Source organism: Mirounga leonina, unplaced genomic scaffold, assembly GCF_011800145.1.
Source record: "Mirounga leonina isolate KUSES-001 unplaced genomic scaffold, KU_Mleo_1.0 Mir_92, whole genome shotgun sequence".
NCBI classification, from domain to species: domain Eukaryota; kingdom Metazoa; phylum Chordata; class Mammalia; order Carnivora; family Phocidae; genus Mirounga; species Mirounga leonina.
Genome location: NW_023270852.1, coordinates 16719019 through 16741236, shown reverse-complemented (window position 1 = coordinate 16741236; position 22218 = coordinate 16719019). Strand labels below are relative to the sequence as shown.

General features: G+C 37.8%; 1 protein-coding gene across 3 annotated transcripts in view; it reads right to left on the bottom strand.

The window, feature by feature from the left end:
• The window catches only part of ACER3 (alkaline ceramidase 3), a 165816-nt gene that overhangs the window by 122185 nt on the left and 21413 nt on the right, over positions 1-22218 (bottom strand). The window contains exon 1 of one of the 3 annotated variants that reach the window (XM_034995233.1): positions 18412-18419. The exons of the other annotated variants lie outside the window; for them this stretch is intronic. Within the exon in view, the coding sequence (XP_034851124.1) occupies position 18412 (1 nt within the window). The 5' untranslated portion in view covers positions 18413-18419. Of the gene's footprint in view, positions 1-18411; positions 18420-22218 lie in introns of those variants that run through there. 3 annotated transcript variants of the gene reach the window in all.

The following is a 22218-nucleotide window of genomic DNA, read 5'->3' as shown; positions in this document are numbered from 1 at the left end:
TCTGACCCTCCTCCCTCTCATGCTCTCTGTCTCTCATTCTCTCTCTCTCTCAAATAAATAAATAAAATCTTAAAAAAAAAAAATTTAAAACTGAAATCATACAAAGTATCTTCTCTGACCCCAGTGGTATAAAACTAGAAATCAATTAACATGGAGGAAAACTAGAAATTCACAAATATGTGTAAATTAAACAACAGATTCCTGAACAACCAATGGAGCAAAGAAGAAATCAAAAGGTACATTTAAAAATATCTTGAAATAGGGAGCCTGGGTGGCTCAGTCGTTGAGCATCTGCCTTAGGCTCAGGTCATGATCCCAGGGTCCTGGGATCGGGCCCCACATCGGGCTCCCTGCTCGGCAGGAAGCCTGCTTCTTCCTCTCCCACTCCCCCTGCTTGTGTTCCCTCTCTCGCTGTCTCTGTCAAATAAATAAATAAAATCTTTAAAAAAAAAATCTTGAAATAAATGAAAATGGAAACACAATATACCAAAACTTATGGGATGCAGCTAAAGTAGTTCTAAAAGGAAAATTTATAGCAATAAATACCTGTATTAAGAAAAAAAGAGGGGCGCCTGGGTGGCTCAGATGGTTAAGCCTCTGCCTTCGACTTAGGTCATGATCTCCAGGTCCTGGGATCAAGCCCCATGTTGGGCTCTCTGCTCAGTGGGGAGCCTGCTTCTCTCTCTCTCCCTCTGCCTCTCCTCCTGCTTATGTTCTCTCTTTCTCTCTGTATCTCTGTCTCAAATGAATAAGTAAAAAATCTTTTAAAAAAAAAGAAAAAAAGAAAGATGTTGGGGCGCCTGGGTGGCTCAGTCAGTTCAATGTCAGACTCTTGATTTCGGCTCCGGTCATGATCTTGGGGTTGTGGGATGGAGCCTAGCATCAGGATCTGTGCTTAGTGGAGTCTGCTTGAGATTCTCTCTCCCTTTCCCTCTGCCCCACCCCACCCCACGAACATGTTCTCTCTCTCTCTCTAATAAATAATCTTAAAAAAAAAAAAAAAAGAAAAAAGAAAGATCTCAAATAAACAACCTAACTTTATACCTCAAAGAACTAGAAAAAAAGTAAGCCCAAAGTTAGGAAAAGGAAAGAAATAAAAATCAGAGTGGAAATAAATGAATTAGATTAATGAAATGAAGAGCTGGCTTTTTAAAAGATAAAAACTGATAAACCTTCAGCTACACTAACTCAGAAAAAAAGCAAGAGAATTCAAATAAATAAAATCAGAACTAAGAGAGAACATTACAACTACTACCACAGAAACAAAAAGCATCCTGAGAGACTACTATGAACAATTATATGCCATCAAATTGGAAAACCTAGAAGAAACGGATAAATTCCTAGATATACACAATCCACCAAGACTGAATCAGGAAGAAAAAGAAAATCTTAATAAAACAATAACAAGTAAGGATATTGAATCAGTAATCAAAAACCTCCCAACACAGAAAAGCTGAGAACAAGTAGTTTCCTTGGTGAATTCTAAATATTTAAAAGGATTAACACCAAACCTCCTCCAACTGTTCCCCAAAAATAGAAGAGAAGGGAATACTTCCAAACTTGTATTCATGAATCCAGCATTACCCTGATACCAAATACTATGTGACATCATATATATTTGGAATCTAAAAAAGCCAAACTCAGAGAAATAGAGAAGAGAATGGTAATTCCAAGGGTTGGGGGTGGGGAACTGGAGAATGAGGACATACAGGTCAAGGTGTACAAACTTCCAGTTATAGGATTAACAAGTTCTGGAGATTTAATGTACAGCATGGTGATTACAGCTAATAATAATATATGATATACTTAAAAGTTGCTAAGAAAGTTCATCTTAAATGTTCTCACCACACACACACAAATGGTAATTATGTGACAGGTAATTATATGACAGGTAATTATGCAATGCTATGCTGGTAATCATTTTACAATATATGTTTATCAAATCAACACATTGTACACGTTAACCTTATATAATATTACACAGTTGACCCTTGAACAACACAGGTTTGAGCTGCACAGGTCCAATAAATATAATACAGTAATCTAAATACATTTTCTTTTCTTTATGAGTTTCTTACTAATATTTTCTTTTCTGCAGCTTACTGTATTGTAAAAATACAGTATATAATACATATAACAGAAAATATGTGCTAATCAACTGTTTATGTTATTGGTAAGGCTTCTGGTCAACAGTAAGCTACTAATAGTTATATCCTGGGGAGTCAAAAGTTCTATATGGCTTTTTGACTGCATGGGCATATCGGTGTTCCTCAACTCCGTATTATTCAAGGTCAACTGTTTCCAACTATATCTCAATAATACCAGAGACAAAATCCAAAAAATATACATATATTTCCAAGTAACTTAACTGAATCCTAGAACAAAATTCAAGGCTATTTCTGGTATACCAAAAATATCCAGCACCCAACAAGGTAAAAAACACAATGTCTGGCATCCAATCAAAGATTACCAAGCATATGGGGTGCCTGGGTGGCTCAGGAGGTTGGGCGTCCAACTCTTGGGTTTCAGCTCAGGTCATGGTCTCGGGATCATGGAATTGAGCCTCACACCGGGCTCGGTGCTCAGCAGGGAGTCTGTTCAAGGATTCTCTCTTCTTCTCCCTCTGCCCCTGCCCCCTGCTTGCTCTCACTCTCTCTCCCTTTGAAACAAATAAATAAATCTTTAAAAAAAAAAAAAAAAAGATTGCCAAGCATACAAAGAAGAAACATAACCCATAATGAGACAAATAATCCAGTGAAAACAATCCGGAATTGGCACATATGTTAGAATTAGCAGACAAGAATTAAAACAGTTCATATAAAAGTTTAGAAAATATAAACTAACCTATAGTGTCAGAAAGTAGAACAGTGGTTGTGGGGTAGAGATGAGGTAGAGCCAACAGTGGGATGGAAAGGGAGGACTTAACAAAGGGACATGAGAAAACCTGGAGGTGATGGGTATGTTCAATCCCTTGATTGTGGTGATGGTTTCACATGTATATATGTCAAACCTTAATTTATACACCTTAAGTATGCACACTCTGTTGAATGTCAACTATACCTCAATAAAACTGTTTTTAAAAAAGTTTTGCCTCCGGGGAGTAGAATTAGAGGGTAGAGAGAAAAAAGGGAAAGGCACTGCTTTTTGGTTTTATTACAACTCTTCTATCACTAGCTGGGTTTTTATTTATTTTTTAATGTACTGGATTTTTATACTTTTAACACATCACTTTGATAAAATAAAAATTAATTAAAGAAACTTTTAGGAAAGGGAATAAAACAGTTGGGGATAGTTTCATAGATGTGATAAGATTTGAGCTAGATACTGAAAAGAGAGAAAGGAACCTAAGTCTACTGTCGTATTAAGTACCAAGTACTGGACTTCACTTTATACATGTGCTAACTTGCTTCTCACAACAACCTTGTGAAACACTGCCCCATTAAGCAAACAATAAAGTCAGGCTAAGAGATTATTGTTTTTAAGATTTTATTTATTTATTTGAGAGAGAGAGAGAGCAAGAGAGACAGAGACAAGCACGAGTTGGAGCGAAGGGCAGAGGGAGAAGCAGACCCCCCCCTGCTGAGCAGGGAGCCTGACTCGGGACTCCAGGATCATGACCTGAGCAGAAGGCAGACACACAACCAACTGAGCCACCCAGGCACCCCAGGGAAGAGATTATTTAATTTACCCAAGTTCTCACAGTAAACAAACGGCAGAGCCAAGATTTTATTCCAGGTCTATCTGTCCTTACAGTCAATGTTCTTACCCTTAAATGTACTAGCACAATGCTTGTACAAAGAAGGTCCTTATTAATATTTTAAAAATTATACCAAAGAGGGTGTGCCTAGGCAGCTCAGCCAGTCAGGCGACCAACTCTTGATTTTGGCTAAGATCATGATCTCGGGGTTGTGAGATCGAGTCCTGTGTCCGGCTCAACACTCAGCGCGGGAGTCCGCTTGGAATTCTCTCTCTCCCTCACCCTCTACTCCTTCCCCCAATCATGCTCTCTCTCTAAAATAAATAAATAAAACCTTTTAAAAAAAATTATATCAAAGAGTATTCTATTAAAAATGTTTTAAGTAAATTCCCAATTGCACAAATAGCAAAGTAATTTGCCTAGGTGGAGTGTGAAAACACAAGGTGGGGAACTAGATAGATTGATAGTTATATATCCAAATGACAGTTTTCTATAGCTTTAAGTAAACCTGAGAAAGATGCTGAAACCTGCAGAAGATGCCATTCAGGAGGGCCCTAGGATTCAAACTAATGAAAATCTTTACTGATGGCTGAAATAAAGGAATCGAAATATGCCCAAAGGTACAGATAATATTAAATTCAGCTGAGAAGTCAATACTATGAAAGTCAGAAACACATTTCAAATGACCTGGAGACAGGAGGTAGGAGAGTCTTACAAACTACATAAAACTCAATTAAGGACAATGCAAAGTTTTACAAATTAGAATGAGAAACTGCAAACCACAAATATAGGCTGCTGTGAGAGACAGAATAAGGACAACTATAAGAGAAAGATCCAAAGAGAGAAAGATGACAGTAGACTATTCCTGGGGAAAATCTGAATATACTACCTCAAAGCAAAATTTAGAAGTAAAAATGGAAAGAGATGGGTAGTGGTCATCCTTCTCTCTGCTTTAATTCCGCTTCTCTTTGGAATGTTTACCTATCTATGGAACCCTACTTTAAACAAACATAGAACCTAAGTACTGAGAGAAGAGACTAAAATAAAGGAATCATTCACTTAATTAATGAAACACCATATGAGAACAGCATGAATGCAGTCTTCAAATATCTGAAGGATTGTTAAACTACGGGTGATTGAGGCTTCCAGCAGCTGTAAAATATCAAAATTAAAATCAATGAAGTTACAGAGAAGCAGATTTCTACTCAATATAAGGCAAAACATTCTAAAATTAGAGCTGTCCAAAGAAAGCATAACAAGCTGCCTTATTAGACTATGAACTTTTTTGGACAGGGGCCATATCTTATTCATAATTGTAATGCTTTTCACTTGGTACAATATCAAGGACAGAGCAGGCACTCAGGAAAGTCTGGGGGAATGACTAAATCCATGCATGCATGCTTGATGAAACCAGAGTATAGTAGTTTCTCCCTTATCCTCTGGTATTATCATAAAATTATGTGTTTCTTTCTCTTTTGATTTAACAATGGTTATAGCAGATGGCAGCTTGTTTTGCTAATAAAGTTTACATATAGAAAGAGATGAAAGAACGGATGAATTAAGAAAGAAAAGACAAAGTTTTACAGGATATTAGACATACCCTTTTTTAAACAAAAGTATTAAAAATATCTTAATTTAAAAAAGAAAGTAAAACTGAATATGAAAATGACTAAAAGAGGGGCACCTGGGTGGATCAGTCAGTTAAGCATCTGCCTTCGGCTCAAGTGTCCTGGGATAGAGCCCCACATCAGGCTCCCTGCTCAGTGGGGAGTCTGCTTCTCCCTCTCCTTCTGCCCCTCTACCTCCCCACACGCCCCACCCTGCTCCTCTGCATGGGCTCTCTCTCTCTCTCAGGCTCTCTCAAATAAATAAATAAATAGAATCTTAAAAAAAAAAAAATGACTAAAAGAAATATTAGAGACCTGATTTTTACATGTTTTTTATAGCATCCTTTTTTTTTAAAGATTTTATTTATTTATTTATTTGAGAGAGTGTGTGTGAGCAGGGGAGTGGGGGAGGGCAGGGTGGAGCAGAGGGAGAAGGGCAAGCAGACTCCATGCTGAGTGGGGAGTGTACAGGGGCTTGATCCCATGACTCTGAGATCATGACCTAAGCTAAAATCAAGAGTCAGACGCTTACCCAACTGAGCCACCCAGGCGCCCCTATAGCAAATGCATCCTTGCTGTGAAACATTAAAAAATTCACACTCCAAAATTTCCTCCCACCTCTCTTCCCCTACTTACTTATTTTTATTAGTCATTTCCACATTGTCAAGGCCTATATATTTCACATTGTCAAGGATTTACGTTTAGTTCTGCAGACCACATTTTCCACCCTTGTGGGTTTAATGACAGCTTTATCAAGATATAATTCACATATCATAAAACTTAACCTTTTCATGTATAAAATTCAGTGGTTTCTAACTTACTTACCTATTTGTGCAACCATCATCACTAGTTTTAGAACATTTTCATCAGCCCAAAATGAAACCTCAGACCCATTAGCAGTCACTCCCCATCTCTCCTCCCCACAGTCCCTGGCAACTACTAATCCACTTGCCATGTCTATGGATTCGGCTATTTTGGATATTTCATATAAATGAAATCATATAATATGTAGTCTTTTGTGTCTAGCTTCTCTCACTTAGCATGTTTTCAAGGTTCATCCATTTTGTAGCATGCATGTATCTATAACTTCATTCTTTTTTATTGCCAAATAGTCCACTGAGTGGATATGCCACATCTTATTTATATATTCATCAGTTAAGACATCTGGGTTGTTTTCCACTCTTTGACTATTATAAATAATGTGCTATGAACATTCATAATACAATTTTTTTGTGTAGACGTTTTCAATTCTCTAGGGTATATTCCTAGGACATGAATTCCTGTATTATATGGTACTTCTATGTCCAGCCTTGTTTTTAGCCTCAAATCTCAATTTAAATGGATATTGTGCCTACCACTAGTCTTTTTCCCCATGACCTTTCTTCCCATTTTGCCTTTATGTTTTTTAACCATGATCTACTTGTTTAGATTTCATAATCCATCCTCATGTAGTTTTTCAAGGAGTTATACATATTGTATTCCTTAACATCTTGAGTGTTTGAGAATATTGTGCTCTGCCTTTATTCTCAAAAGATGACTTAGCTATAAACTGTTGGGATCTCTCTTTCCTTCAAAAGTTTGTAAGTATTGTGCTGTTGTCTTCCAGACTGAACGTTACTATGGAGAAGTTTGAAGCTAGCATGAATTTTTCCCTTGTAGAAGACTTGCTTTCTTGACTAGACTCCTGAAGTATTACTGCATTATACCTGAATCTGTGTATTTGGGTAGATAATAGGCCTTGAGATCAGATAATGATGCTGTACCCGCTGTATCTCTCTATACAGCTAAGAAAACATAGTAATAAAGACATTTTTGACTCCTGAGTCAGACTGACAACTTGAATCTTTTACTGAAAGTTATAGTGCTCCACATGTAATTTTCAGTAGCATCAAAACACATCACATACCTAGATACAAATCTAACAAAAGAGGTTTAAGACTAAAACTCCTGACAGGTTTTTTGGGTGCAAATTGAGAAACTGATTCTAAACTTTATATGAAAATTCAAAAGGCTTGGGGCGCCTGGGTGGCTCAGTCGGTTAAGTGGTTGCCTTCGGCTCAGGTCATGATCCCAGGGTCCTGGGATGGAGCCCCGCATCGGGTTCCCTGCTCAGCGGGGAGCCTGCTTCTCCCTCTCCCTCTGCCTGCCTTTCTGCTTACTTGTTCTCTCTCTCTATCTCTCTGTCAAATAAATAAATAAAATCTTTAAAAAAAAAAAAAAAGAAAATTCAAAAGGCCAAGAAGAATCCAGACAATCTCAAATAACAGAGTATTTACACAACTAGATATCAAGGCCTATTTGCAAGGATAGACAAATAGAACAACAGAAAAGACCCCAAGAACCAACTTGTACAGTCACCTGATTTATAACAAACATGGCCCTGCAGTGTAGTATAGAAAAAATGGTCTTTTCAATAAAGGGCACTGGATCAACTAGATACTTACATGGCGGGAAAAAAAATCTGGACCCCAAATTCACATTTTTTTATACAAAAATAAATTCGAGATGTACTGCAGATCTAAACATGAAAGGTAAAACAATATAACTTTTAGAAGAAAACACGGGAAAATATCTTGATGACCTTGGAGTGGCAATGAGTTATTAAAACAGGACACCAAAGGTTTAACTACAAAAGCAAAAAAACTATAAAGTCAAGAAGCTAAGATTATAAAGTCAAGAAGAATAAAAGGTTGTTTTTAAAAAGCTAATTTAAAGAATAATAGATATGAAATTGTAAATAAGGAAATATATAAATATTAGCTAATTTAACTTTACTGAACAAAAAGAATGCACATAAAATGATCACGGACTAAAAATTTCTGCTTAAAAATGGTTTCAGTCAGGGCGCCTGCGGGGCTCAGTTGGTTAAGCATCTGCCTTCAGCTCAGGTCATGATCTCAGGGTCCTGGAATTGAGCCCTGAGTCAGGCTCCCAGTTCAGCAAGGAAACTGCTTCTCCCTCTTTCTTTCCCTCCCCCTACCCACTCGTGCACAAGCGTGTGCACTCTCTCAAATAAATAAAATCTTTTATTTATTTTTTTTTTAAAGATTTCATTTATTTATTTATTGGAGAGCGAGCGAGAGAGAAACAGCGTGAGAGAGGAGAGGGTCAGAGGGAGAAGCAGGCTCCCTGCTGAGCTGGGAGCCCGATGTGGGACTCGATCCCGGGACCCTGGGATCATGACCTGAGCTGAAGGCAGTCGCTTAACCAACTGAGCCACCCAGGCGCCCGAAATAAATAAAATCTTTTAAAGAAATGGTGTAAGTCAAGGACCAAACTCTAAGTAGAAGTAATTTAGCTTTTATTTTCTACCATTCATTTATATTAATGTTTTAAATTATAAGAACAATATAGCCACACTGTAGAAAATACAGAGGAAAAAAAGAAAAAAAATCCATTATTTTACCATCTTAAAATATCCATTTTTATCATTTTGGTGTTTGGGGAACCCTCACCAAACCACAGAGTAATTTGAACAAGAAAAGTTTACTATAAAGAATCATGAAAGAATTGGAGTAATGAGGGATTGGCTAGTAAGAAGTAAGAGAACTCTTCAGAATATAGGAACAGCAAATGTAAGGAATGGCCACTATTGCTAGGTTGGAGATAGAATACGAAAAGAAGAGGTCCCAGCCAGGACTGAGATCTACACCTTTTGGGAGAGGGCAGGACCGCAGCTCACAGAACAGCAGAAAATTTGCTGTAGTGCCACAACTGCAGAGCTTACTGAAAATCATACCCTTAAGAACTTGTTCTTCATATGCCCTCTAGGGAGCCAGAGAAAGCTGATCTCATGGAGGGGGGAGCTACGGGCCAGTAGCTGCTGATTCCCATGCTCTGCAGGAGCTATCACTGTAAAAGCTGACCAAGCTTTAAGATCTGGACACTAGAGGAAGCTTCATGCACTGTCAGAGAGACACTAGATAAGCCACTTGTATTGCAACAGCCAGGCACTGGAGGAGCCACCAAGCCAGCACCCCAGAACCAAGAAAGAAAACCCTTCCCTCTTGCAATGTCTCTCCAGTGCCCTCTACTGGCAAAGTTTAACACTCAGCCAGCTAGCAAAGGAGACCTATTTAAAGGGTCCAGGTCCATTTTCACAGAGCATGCAATGAATCAACCTGGAGCTGATAACTAGCTGAGAAGTTGATAACGAGCACAACTATAACACTATGTTTTCATTAATCATGGCTGGGTATAACTACGGTTGCTGAAGTTTCCCCCAATACCAAAATGAGAAGAATGGATTTTTTAAGATGGCAAAATGGTCTTTTCTCTTTTTTCTATATTTTCTACAATGTAGTTATATTGTTCTTATAGTTTAGAATTAAAATATTAATAATATAAATGAATGATAGAAAATGAAGGCTAAATTACTTCTAATTAGAGTTTACCTGGGTTTGGGATGCTCCCAGAAAATTCAATTAAAAGTTTTTTACCAGAAGTAAAAACTAGAGATTCATTCATATATCACACAGTAAGTACACTAAAACATTCAAGCAAAAAAATATTTTTTTATAGAGGGAATCCTCCTTGAATATAGACTTAAGGAATTTTTTTAAATCTGAAAACTACAGTATTTTCATACCCCCAAACACAATTTCTTTGTATTCTCCCACCAAATAAAAATTACAGACGTTAACAACATTCCCATAATTTAGAGATTTCTTAATAAGTAAAAGCAAATTTTGGTAAATGAAAAGAAAACTCTAATATCAAAAGTAAAGGAAAGAAAGTCAGGGGGAAAAGGCAATATGCAAAGGTAAATTTGAAACAACTCTCAACGGATAACAGTAGGAGGATGTTTGCCTCAGCATGAGAGTAGGTGGAGCCAGTGCACTCAGCAGTCTTACGGGTTCTGAATTTTGCTGGATACAAGAAAGCCCTGGGGCAACTGGGTAGACATTGAGAGCTCAATTATATTTTCAAGAGTATAACCACCACCCAGAATGGAAGATAAAAAAAATGGAAGCATTAAAACCTGGTGAAGCTGAAAAAATGATAGGTATTACTTCATTGCCACTGTGAGGAGCCCTCTGGCACAGTCAGCAAATGATCTCCGTGAGAGCAGTAAACTGGTTTGAGCTTGAAAGCAACCCGACACTTTCCCCAAAGCAAGTTCATTTTGTCAAATATTTTACTGCTTATACAAATGTTCAAATAATGTTAAAGACTCCCAGAACTTCAGAGACTTTGGAGCTGAAAGAAGACAGGCAGATCATCTAATTTAATCTCCTCAATTTATATCAGGCAACATTTTATTCCTACCACTTTCTAGTTGTGTTAACTTGGGAAACTTATTTATGCCTAAGTCTTAGTTTCCTGGGACTCCTGGCTGGCTCAGTTGGTTAAGCGTCTGCCTTCAGCTCAGGTCATGATCCCAGGGTCCTGGGATCAAGCCCACATGCAGCTCCTTGCTCAGCAGGGAGCCTGTTTCTCCCTCTGCCTGCAGCTCCTCCTGCTTGTGCTCTCTAACAAGTAAATAAATAAGATCTTAAAAAAAAAAAAAGACTTAGTTTCCTGACCTGTAAAATGAGGGGGGGACCCCAAAATATTGAAATTTTTTAAAGAAGTATGATGAAAACAATAAATATGACCCAGAAAGATCATTTCTGATATGACAAAGATCCACTGAACATTATACAGGAATTTCCACAATCTTGCTATGTTAAGAATTAGGTGCTGGAATTTAAGAAACAGAACAGATGAACATAGGGAAAGGAAGGGAGGGAAAAATAAAATAAAATTAAATCAGAGAGGAAGACAAACCGTAGCAGACTCTTAACTACGGGAAACAAACTGAGGGTTGCTGGAGAGGAGGTGGGGAGGGGCATGGGGTATCGGGTGATGGGCATTAAGGAGGGGACTTGATGTAATGAGCATTGGGTGTTATATGCAACTGATGAATCACTAAACTCTACCTATGAAACTAATAATACACTATATGTTAATTAATGGATATAAAATAAAAATAAAATAAAATAAAAATTAAGTGCTGCCTGGGAATTGTCTTGGTACTTAGATCAGCTCAGAACAGTTGTCAGAAGGGAGAAAGTTTGCCTTCCAATTAAAACAATAATAAAGAAAAACAAAGAAAATTGTAGTATAAGCTATTTCACCCAGAGTTTTAAAAAATCACACAAATGCATATTACAGTATTAGGTACTCCTTAGTAGCTTTTAAGACAGATATCAGAATAAAAACAGGAAACCAATACAGGTATGTCTTACTTTAAAGAATTTTAAGTACAAATTCAGTTCAATTTGACAAACATTTATTAAGTATTTCCTATGGGTAAGTCACTTAGATGGGAGATGAGAAGAAAGGTTTAGCAGGTGAATAACCCTGGTTCCTGTTCTAAGAAAATATATATACAATTTAGTAGGAAAGAGAGACAGGTAACCAACTAGCAAGGGAGAATGGCAGGACCAACGAGCACCCAACAACATACTCAGGGGAAGGGAGGGAACCCAAGAAGAGATTCAGTAAGGAGCTAGCACTGGAGCTATGCCTTGGAAGAAGGAAAGATAAGAAGTATTTATATATTTATTTATACTAATACAAGAGTCATTCTATTTTCTTTAGAGTACATATAATAGCTTCAAAAAATTATTTAATTTATGAAAACTGGTTTTACATTATTTTTGAAACATACATTCTATTTTCACTTTACTGCATGTATGTTATAATAAAAATAAAACTTAAAACCATTTATTATAAAATAATAAAAATGAAAATGTTCATATTAAGTTCAAGAGGAAGTACATTTTAGGTTTGGGAAGAAAGGCCAAGTACATAGTGGTCTCTTAAAGAGGTAACAGAAGACCTTGGGAGCTCCACATTAGTTACGGCTCAGGTAAACTATAGTCCATTAAGATGGAAGTTACAGGGAAAGGGACAGACTCATAGCAAAAAAAGAATATTATCTTTATATAATGCTGCTTTGAAGAAGGCTCAAAGATGAGAGCTAAACAGTGAGAATAAACAATTAACAGAAAAGAATGATACAGAAGACATGAATTAGAAGAACAAGGGAAATAAGATGGTCCTGATCTCCCTGGAGAAATACTTAGTGAAATGAAGATTCCAGATTTATCCACAGGTCAAAACAGGGGAAGTTTCCAAACCATATTCAGGATAAAGAGGCATTTTGAAATAACAAAATCAGAAAATGATTATTTTGATAATCCCTACTTCCTCTCCATTTTCATTGAAACTTTCTTTTCAGGGCCCAACTCAGTAAGTTTGGCTTAGTCACCCTACTGAAAATGATCACTCCCTCTTCTTATAGCACTGACTGTTCTAACCCCTCATCTGGCACTTAGTACAGATTGCCCTACACAGATAGCTCTCTTTTCACTAAATCAAAATGTAAGTATTTACATCTATCATCTTACGTTAAATTTCTTAAGAGCAGCAGCTTTACATTTATTCACTCATTCAAAAACAAGTCTTTACTGAATGTCTACTATGAAAAGCACTATAATGGAATACAAAGGAAAACCAGACAGACTCTGCCCTCATGCAAATTAAACTAGCGCCAAATTTACACAATAGTAAAGATATTCAAAAACTAACAGACATTATTTTAGAAGCAATTCAATTATGATGTAATGGAGTAATTCTTTACTCACAAATTAATCTCATGTATCAGATTTATCCTTTACTCAAAACTAGTCTCACTGTAATTTTTCACTCACTCTTCATTTACTTAGAGCTGAAATGCATCAGTTAAAAATCATGACTATACCAGAAGGAAATATCAACAAAACTAAAAGGCAGCCTATGGAATGAGAGAAGATATTTGCAAATGACATATCTGATAAAGGGTTAGTATCCAAAATCCATAAAGAACTTATCAAACTCAACACCCAAAGAACAAATAATCCAGTTAAGAAATGAGCCAAAGACATGAATAGAACTCTTCCAAAGACGACATATAGATGGCTAACAGGCACATGAAAAGATGCTCAATATCACTCATCATCAGGAAAATACAAGTCAAAAACCACGATGAGATACCACCTCACACCTGTCAGAATGGCTAAAATTAACAACACAGGAAACAGATGTTGGTGGGGATGCAGAGAAAGGGGAATTCTCTTACACTGTTGGTGGGAATGCAAACTAGTGTAGCCGTTCTGGGAAACAACACGGAGTTTCCGCAAAAAGTTAAATAGAACTACCCTATGATCCAGTAATTGCACTACTAGGTATTTACCCAAAGCATACAAAAATACTAACTTGAAAGGATACGTGCGCCCTGATGTTTATAGCATTATCAACAATAGCTAAATTATGAGAAGAGCCCAGGTGTCCACAAAAGCCAAATTATGGAAAGAGCCCGAGTGTCCACAGATAGAAATGGATAAAGAAGGTGTGGTGTGTGTGTGTGTATATATATAGACTAAGCCACCCAGGTGCTCCGAGCACCAGGTATTTGTAAGTATTGAATCACTAAATTCTACAACTGAAACTAATATTACACTGTATGTTAACGAACTGGAATTTAAATATAAACTCGGCGGGGGGGGGGGCGCGGCGCGCCTGGGTGGCTCAGTCGGTTAGTGTCAGCCTTTGGCTCAGGTCATGATCTCAGGGTCCACGTCAGGGTCTCTGCTCAGTGGGGAGTCGGCTTCTCCCTCTCACTCTCCCTCTGTGCTTTCCTTCTCTCTCTCTCTCAAATAAATGAATAAAATCTTTAAAAATTAAAATTAAAAAATAAAAACTTGGAAGAAAGGGGTGCCTGAGTGGCTTAGTAGGTTAAGCGTCCAACTCTTAATTTTGGCTCAGGTCAGGATCTCAGGGTCATGAGATTGAGCCCTGCATCAGGCTCTGCAGTCAGCGGGCAGTCTGCTTTTCTCTCCCTCAGCCCCTCCCCCTCCATGCTCTCCTTCTCTTTTTCTCTCTCTCAAAATAAATAAATCTTTGGGGCGCCTGGGTGACTCAGTTGGTTAAGCGACTGCCTTCGGCTCAGGTCATGATCCTGGAGTCCCGGGATCGAGTCCCATATCGGGCTCCTTGCTCAGCAGGGGGTCTCCTTCTCCCTCTGACCCTCCCCCCTTTCATGTGCTCTCTCTCTCTCATTGTCTCTCTCAAATAAATAAATAAAATCTTTAAAAATAAATAAATAAATAAATAAATAAATAAATAAATAAATAAATAAATAAATCTTTAAAAGAAAAAAACCAACAACAACATAGGGGCAACTGGGTGGGCTCAGTCGGTTAAGCATCTGCCTTCGGCTCAGGTCATGATCCCAGGGCCCTAGGATCAAACCCCAAGCCAGGCTCCCTCTGTCCCTCCCCGTTCATGCACACGCCCTCGCCCTCGCCCTCTCTCCCTCTCTCTCTCCCTCTCTAATAAATAAATAAAATCTTTAAAAATCAATCAATAAAAACTTGGAAGAAAAAACCAATTAGCTAAATAACACAGGTTTCACAATAAATTATTTGACATAGTGTCTACTGAGTTGTAATCTACAGAAGACTTCTAAGTGCAGAAACAATAACCATGAAACAATACAAAAGTTGCTAGACAGGGTATATTGGTATTTCTCCTAAGAACAGGTTCCTGGCCCAATCTGTCATAAAGAATGTTTATTTCCTGAATTTGTACCTCAAAATATATCACCATGGGTAGGGGAGGGTATCTTTAAAGTGGCTGGAGAAGCTTTAAATAACTGGGATATTAAACTGGCTATGTAACATCCCAGTTATTTACTGATACTACAATGATCCATTCCTCCTGTAGGAACAGTTGACAAAAACAGAGAAAACTGAAATTCATTAAATATCTATTTTGTGCCAGACACTATACAATGACCTTTAATTACAGAAACTGTATAATCCAGAAAAAATAATGTAACAAATACACCCCCCACCTACAATTGATCATTATTTACATTTTGCCACGTCTGCATCAAGCTTTTTATTATAATAAAGTAAATGAACTAGGGTGCCTGGGTGGCTCAGTTGGTTGAGCGACTGCCTTCAGCTCAGGTCATGGTCCCAGGGTCCTGGGATCGAGTCCCGCATCGGGCTCCCTGCTCTGCGGGGAGCCTGCTTCTCTCTCTCTCCCACTCCCCCTGCTGTGTTCCCTCTCTCGCTGTGTCTCTCTCTGTCAAATAAATAAATAAAATCTTTAAAAAAAAAAAAAAAAAGTAAATGAACTATTACTGATATAATCAAAGTCAACCATCTCTCCAGTCCAATCCCCCTTCACACATTTCCAGAGGTAATGGCTAGTGTTAATTTGGATGCATAATTGTAATTCATTTAAAAATTATTTTACATATATGTATGTCCATAAACATAGTTTTATTTTGTGCTTTTTATTTTTATCTAAATAGGATAACTCTAGGGCGCCTGGGTGGCTCAGTTGGTTAAGCAACTGCCTTCGGCTCAGGTCATGATCCCGGAGTCCCGGGATCGAGTCCCGCATCGGGCTCCCGGCTCAGCGGGGAGCCTGCTTCTCCCTCTGACCCTATCCCCTCTCATGCTGCTTCTCTCTGTCAAATAAATAAATAAACAAAATCTTTAAAAAATAAATAAACAGGATAACTCTATCACTCCACAAAGTTTTTATCAATAAAAATTACAGTTGAGAGATCCAGTAGATAATTACAATAGTTCATTCCTTTCAACTGCTGTACAGTATGCTATCATAGGAATATACCAAATTTTATTTATCTATTCCCATATCACTGGACATTCTAGGTTGTTTCTATGGGTTTTTTTTATTATTAAACAATACTTCAGCGAACATCTTTATGTACATTTATACAAGTATCTTGCTTACTGCTTTATATGCATATAAAATAGACTTCTGGGACGCCTGGGTGGCTCAGTTGGTTAAGCAGCTACCTTCAGCTCAGGTCATGATCCCAGGGTCCTGGGATCGAGTCCCACACATCAGGCTCTTTGCTCAGTGGGGAGCCTGTTTCTCCCTCTGCCTGCCTCTCCCCCTGCTTGTGCTCTCTCTGTGTCTCTCTCTCTGACAAATAAATAAAATCTTAAAAACAAAAAACAAAAAAACCAAAAAACCAGACTTCCTAGTTGGGGAAGAAGAAAAGGAAAAGAGGAAAGAGATGGAAAGGAGTCCTGAGCTATCACAAGAGGCAGAAGGGCAATGAGCAAGGGGTGGGAATGTTCACTAGAATTCCCTTACATTCATCCTCACTATCACTGCCATATTTCAGGCCCTCTTAACTTGTATGAGGTTTAAAAAAAAAAAAAAGGTAAAGTAAGTGAAAAGTAAAAGAACATAGGTTCCATGAATTACTTCACATGACGGGGGTGAACAAAAATTTTTTCACTTTTGATAGAGAAATGTAGGCTTGATGTATTTTTTTTTAATTTAAAGTAAGCTCTTATAGAATAAAAATAGTTTATCTTCTAAATGACTTTTTAAAGAATGGAAGTATTCATTACCTTCATTGAGAAAATCAGGCCACAAAATATTACACAAGGCATAGTCATATATTTTTATTTTTAAAATATGTGTGTATGCAGAGAAAAAAAGAGAGAGAAGACAGTATGGAGGATGTACAGCAAACAATTAACTGCTCCTAAGAAACGGTCCATGAGGTCACAGGGGTGGATGACACAGGAGTTGGGGAGCACGGAATCTAAGCCACCGCCTATGCAGATCAATAGTGCCTCATGGGCTTGCTTGGGCCAGGTCTGATTTTTACATTTCATTTTGTAATGTAATGCTGAGCAGAGTGATTACTGGTGCTTTTCATTTTCTTTTTCTGCTTCTTTGTATTTTCTACATTTCCTTTCACAACATTTTGAAGAGCTGAACTGTTTAAGTACTTCCCCCAGTCTAAACTATATACTTCATGAAGATTTTACCAGTTTCTCCCAGGCTTAGCACTGTGCCTGGCATACTGAAAGTAACCAGTCAATATTTGCTGACTGATTCAAAATTTTCCACAATAAGAAAGTAATTACTCTCTAATAAGAAAAACAAGAGAAGTGGTTTCCACAAAGGAAATCCATATGAATTTTATGAACATATGAACATAATTTTAACATCAATTAAAAAAATACCACATACCATAATGGAAGTTCATAGAAAATGGTATCAATTCATTAACCCTTGGCGTGGTACAATTGATAAAAACTTCACAGAAGAGATGGTATTTCAGTGTGCCTTAAAGGGTAAATAGGAGTTAAACAAGTGCAGAGAACAATATTCGAGGCAGAGATAGCATACGAATGTACAAAGCAAGAAAGAACATGGTGTGCCTAGGAAACCATGAGAAGTAACTTTTATTAAGTCTAGGAGGCAAGTTGTATTGGGAGGTACATACAGCTACTCTGATAAAGTGGAACAAATATAAACATGGACAACATGTCTATGCTCTCCCTACCAAACTGCACAAAGTCTGAACTCTACTCCAGAGAGAGCAAATGGGGAGCAAATGATGCAGAGGAATGATAAAGAGACAAATAACCTTAAGATATTTGAGAGACTGGATATGGTAGAAAGGAGACAAATAGGATATGATTGCAATAATCCAAATAAGTGATGATAAGGACTGAACTAAGATGGCTGTGAGATGGGAGAGAGGGAAGAGAAGCCATGAATGACTAAGAGAGTTTTCTATGATGAAAGAATATATTCTCAATTGGTTACACAAAAGGCAACCAAAAGCATGCAAATACATAACTTTGCTGAAAAACTAATAAAATGTCAAAAGTGTTAAGAAAGTTACTCACTTTCTTTCCATAGAAGGAGGAAATAACTCTAAATATGCAGGACCATCATCATAAATATTCCCGAAACAGATTTTTCATTATAATTAAATAAGGTGCTTAGCATGGTGGTTGACACATAGTAAGTGCCAATAAATATGACCTGTTATGTTAATATTGTTTTTAACGTTGACAAAAAAGGCCACAAAAGGAAGTAATTTTTCCCTAGAAATCTGTATATTCTTTAACAAGTAGTGGTTCCTCCTTGAAACACTTTTATTAAAATTTTAAATTTTTAATTGAAATATAGTCAACATGTTAGTTTCAAGTGTACAACAGTGATTCAACAATTTTATACATTACTAAATGCTTCCCATGCTAAGTGTATTACAGTATTATTAACTGTATTCCCTATGCTGTATGCCTCCTTAAAATCTTTTCATGAGTTCTCAGAATTTAAATCTTCCCTGTTGCCTATGGCATAAATAATTTCATCAGATCTAATTGCTGAAAAAGTCATTAAATAAAAGAGGAAGCACATAAACTACTCAGCAGTGGTAGGGAGGTCACCAATGAGGATTTTAAACATGTCTGTGCAAAGTAGGGCCCATTATCTGAAACAAATTCTATCTTCTTACTTCCTGCCAAAATACTGAATACTTTCTTGGCTGTCGGCTCCGAACCCCAACAACACACTCCAAAACACATGACTAAGACTGACACTTGTCAAGTTTTGGTATACTATCAAAGAAGAACACCCAAAATTATCTAGAAAGGCTATTATTAAAACAGTCCTCCCTGGGGCGCCTGGGTGGCTCAGTCGTTAAGCATCTGCCTTTGGCTCAGGTCATGGTCCCAGGCTGCTAGTATCGAGCCCCACTCCACGGGAAGCTTGCTTCTCCCTCGCCCACTCCCCCTACTTGTGTTCCCTCTCTCACTGTGTCTCTCTCTGTCAAATAAATAAAATCTTAAAAAAAAAAAGTCCTCCCTTTCCCAACTACATATGTTGGTGTAAATCCTAAATTTCTTTATACACTTCAATTGAAATAACGTATTACAACACAGATAAAATGCAGAAGTAGATATGAGAATCCAGCTGACTTCCATTAAGCCAGACATTAAAGACACCTCCAAAAACTGTAAAGCAATGCCACCCTTATCACTAAATTTTTTGTTTTTTTCATAAAAATATTATTTATTTTAATGATGTAGTTGTTTTTTTTTTAAAGATTTTATTTTATTTATTTGAGAGAGAGAGAGCACAAGCAGGAGTGGGGGGGGCGGCAGGCAGAGGGAGAAGCAGGCTCCCCCCTGAGCAGGAAGCCCAACGCGGAACTCGATCCCAGGATCCCAGGATCATGACCTGAGCCGAAGGCAGATGCTTTACGGACTGAGCCACCCAGGCGCCCTAATGATGTAGTTTTTGAATGTTGGTGAGGTCTGGTGCCAAACGCCAAGAAGTAATTCTTTTTTTTTTTTTTTTTAAGGTTTTTATTTATGAGAGACAGAGACAGAGCGAGCACGAGCAGGAGGAGAGACATAAGCTCTTCTAACTGAACTAGCCAGGTGCCCCAAGAGCTTTAATAATCTGTCCCTAAATCACTTTGCCATTACCACCATGTGTTCTTTGCACAGCCATATTAGATTATCTGTTCCCCAGAAAAGCTTTGCACTTTTATCATATATGGATTTGAACATATTGTTCCCTACTTCAGGTACATAAATATAATAATTAAATACATCAAATATTACTGAATGCCTACTTGGCTAGGCACTTGTTCTAGACATTGGCAAAATTTTACTCATCATTTAAGTATTAATTAATTAATTAATTAATTAAGTAATTAAGTAATTAATTAAGTAAACCATCTAAATTGTTACTTCCTCAGTAAAGCCTTAAATAAGCAAGCAGGAAATCACCTAGAGACTGTGACAGAGTTAGGTAGCTTACTCCCCTGCCAATACCACTTTGTTGATTTTCTGTTTTTCTTCTTCACTAGTCTTTCTGGTTGTCAAGGATGATGTCTTGATGCCAATTCCAAAGGCATACCATATACCTTGTACATAGTAGGTGCTCTGAATATAATTGTGTATGATAGGGTCAATTTACAGCTGGACTGGGAAAACTCTATCTTCATCTCTGAGGACATCTGGGTATCTGGCTCTTGGACAAGATAAGGTCAATTAGGGACGCCTTGGTGGCTCAGATGGTTAAGCATCTGCCTTCAGCTCAGGTCATGATCCCAGGGTCCTGGGATCGAGCCCCACATCAGGCTCTGTGCTCAGCGGGGAGCCTGCTTCTCCCTCTCCCTCTGCCTGCCTGTCTGCCTACTTGTGATCTCTCTCTCTGTCAAATAAATAAATAAAATCTTTGAGAAAAAAAAAGATAAGGTCAATCAGATTTATGATGTGCTGTTTAAAGTCCAAAACTCCCAAGTGATCTGTAAACCAGTTTGTTTACTGACAGGTGTTCACCTGATAGAACTGGTTAGCCAGCCTGGCTTGCTAAGAAACATATAAATATGTTTCTTAACATGACCAGAGCAACACAAAAATACCCCACTATGAACTGCCTTGAGCTCTCCACAACCCAAGATTTATTACACAGATCTTGGTGGTTCAATCCAGGGATGAAATGGACCTGTATACAAATTAGGATTCCAGACAGTTTCCCCTTGATGTCCCCCACATTCTTAATGCTTGTCCACTCTCTCTTTCTCTTGCTACACCATATCCTTTAACTTTAAATAAAAGCCTTAGGTGAATATGCTCTATGGAGACTCATGAGTCCTTTCAAATACCCAAACTTGTGAGATCTTTGCAATACTATTTTCTGTACACTTTCATGGATGTAAAAATAAGCCATATGGTTCAGCTCATATCCTTGTCAATCTTAATAAAACAAAAATTTCTGCATTTTATACTCCTATATAGTCTATAAATACTTTCACATACACTAACATTAAATTCCCAAAGTAACCCTGTTAAGAAGTAGACTAGAGAAACCCAGACTTAAATGATTAAATGACTTGTCCACTTTTGCTCAACCAGTAAGGGGCAGAACTGGACTCAAGCCCAGAGTACAGATAGGTCTATCAATTAAACTAGGCTGCCTCCCAAGTCTGCAGCAATTACATGCCTGTGCTATTATTTGAGGGCTTAAGGTAATATCTCTACATCTTGATGAGACTTATTGGAATAAGTTACAAAGGCATCCGTATCCATGTATCTAGTAAAGAGGTTAATAATAATACATAATGTTGGTATCAAGAGGTTGAATGTATTCATTCCTTCACTCCACAATTATATGACCACCAATTATGAGGCTTAGACACTGTGTTAGGTAGAGCTTAGTTGTAGCAAAAAATGAGACTTTTAAAACAGAAAAATGAATACTTTTTCAGCTCATGGATGAAAAGGAAGTTTAAATTTCAGTGCATAATCGGATACTCTAAATTCTTAAGAAAGCCATTACCCAAAATTTTATATGGTACTTTAGAGTGCATAAGGTCATTACTTTGTTTAACTTAATACTCAAAACCAACCTGTAAGTATTTTTAATCTGACAGCTAAGAAAGTGAAATCAAAATTAAGCAATTTGTCCTAATATATACAAGATCACACAGCTTGAACAAGGTAAAGTCAGGATTCAAATGCAAGGGTACTAATAACCTGTTTTCTTTTTTTTTTTTTTTAAGATTTTATTTATTTATTCATGAGAGACAGAGAGAGAGAGAGAGAGAGGCAGAGGGAGAAGCAGGCTCCCAAGGAGCAGGGAGCCCGATGCGGGACTCGATCCCAGGATGCTGGGATCATGACCTGAGCCAAAGGCAGACGCTTAACCATCTGAGCCACCCAGGCACCCTGTTTTCTTTCCGTTTTTATCAACTATTTCTTATTCTTATGTTGATTTGGATTGAAATGTCCTATTACATTTTTTTAAAAATCCACAAAATGAGGGGCACCTGGGTGGCTCAGCTGGTTGAGCATCTGCCTTCAGCTCAGGTCATGATCCCAGGGTCCTGGGATGGAGCCCGATGTGGGCTTAGCAGAGAGTCTGCTTCTACCTCTCCCTCTGCCCCTCCCCTCACCATGCTCTCTCTCCCACTCTCTCTCAAATAAATAAATAAAATCTTTAAAAAAAAATCCGCAAAATGAGGGGCCCCTGGGTGGTGCAGTTAGTTAAGCATCCAACCCTTGCCTTTGGCTC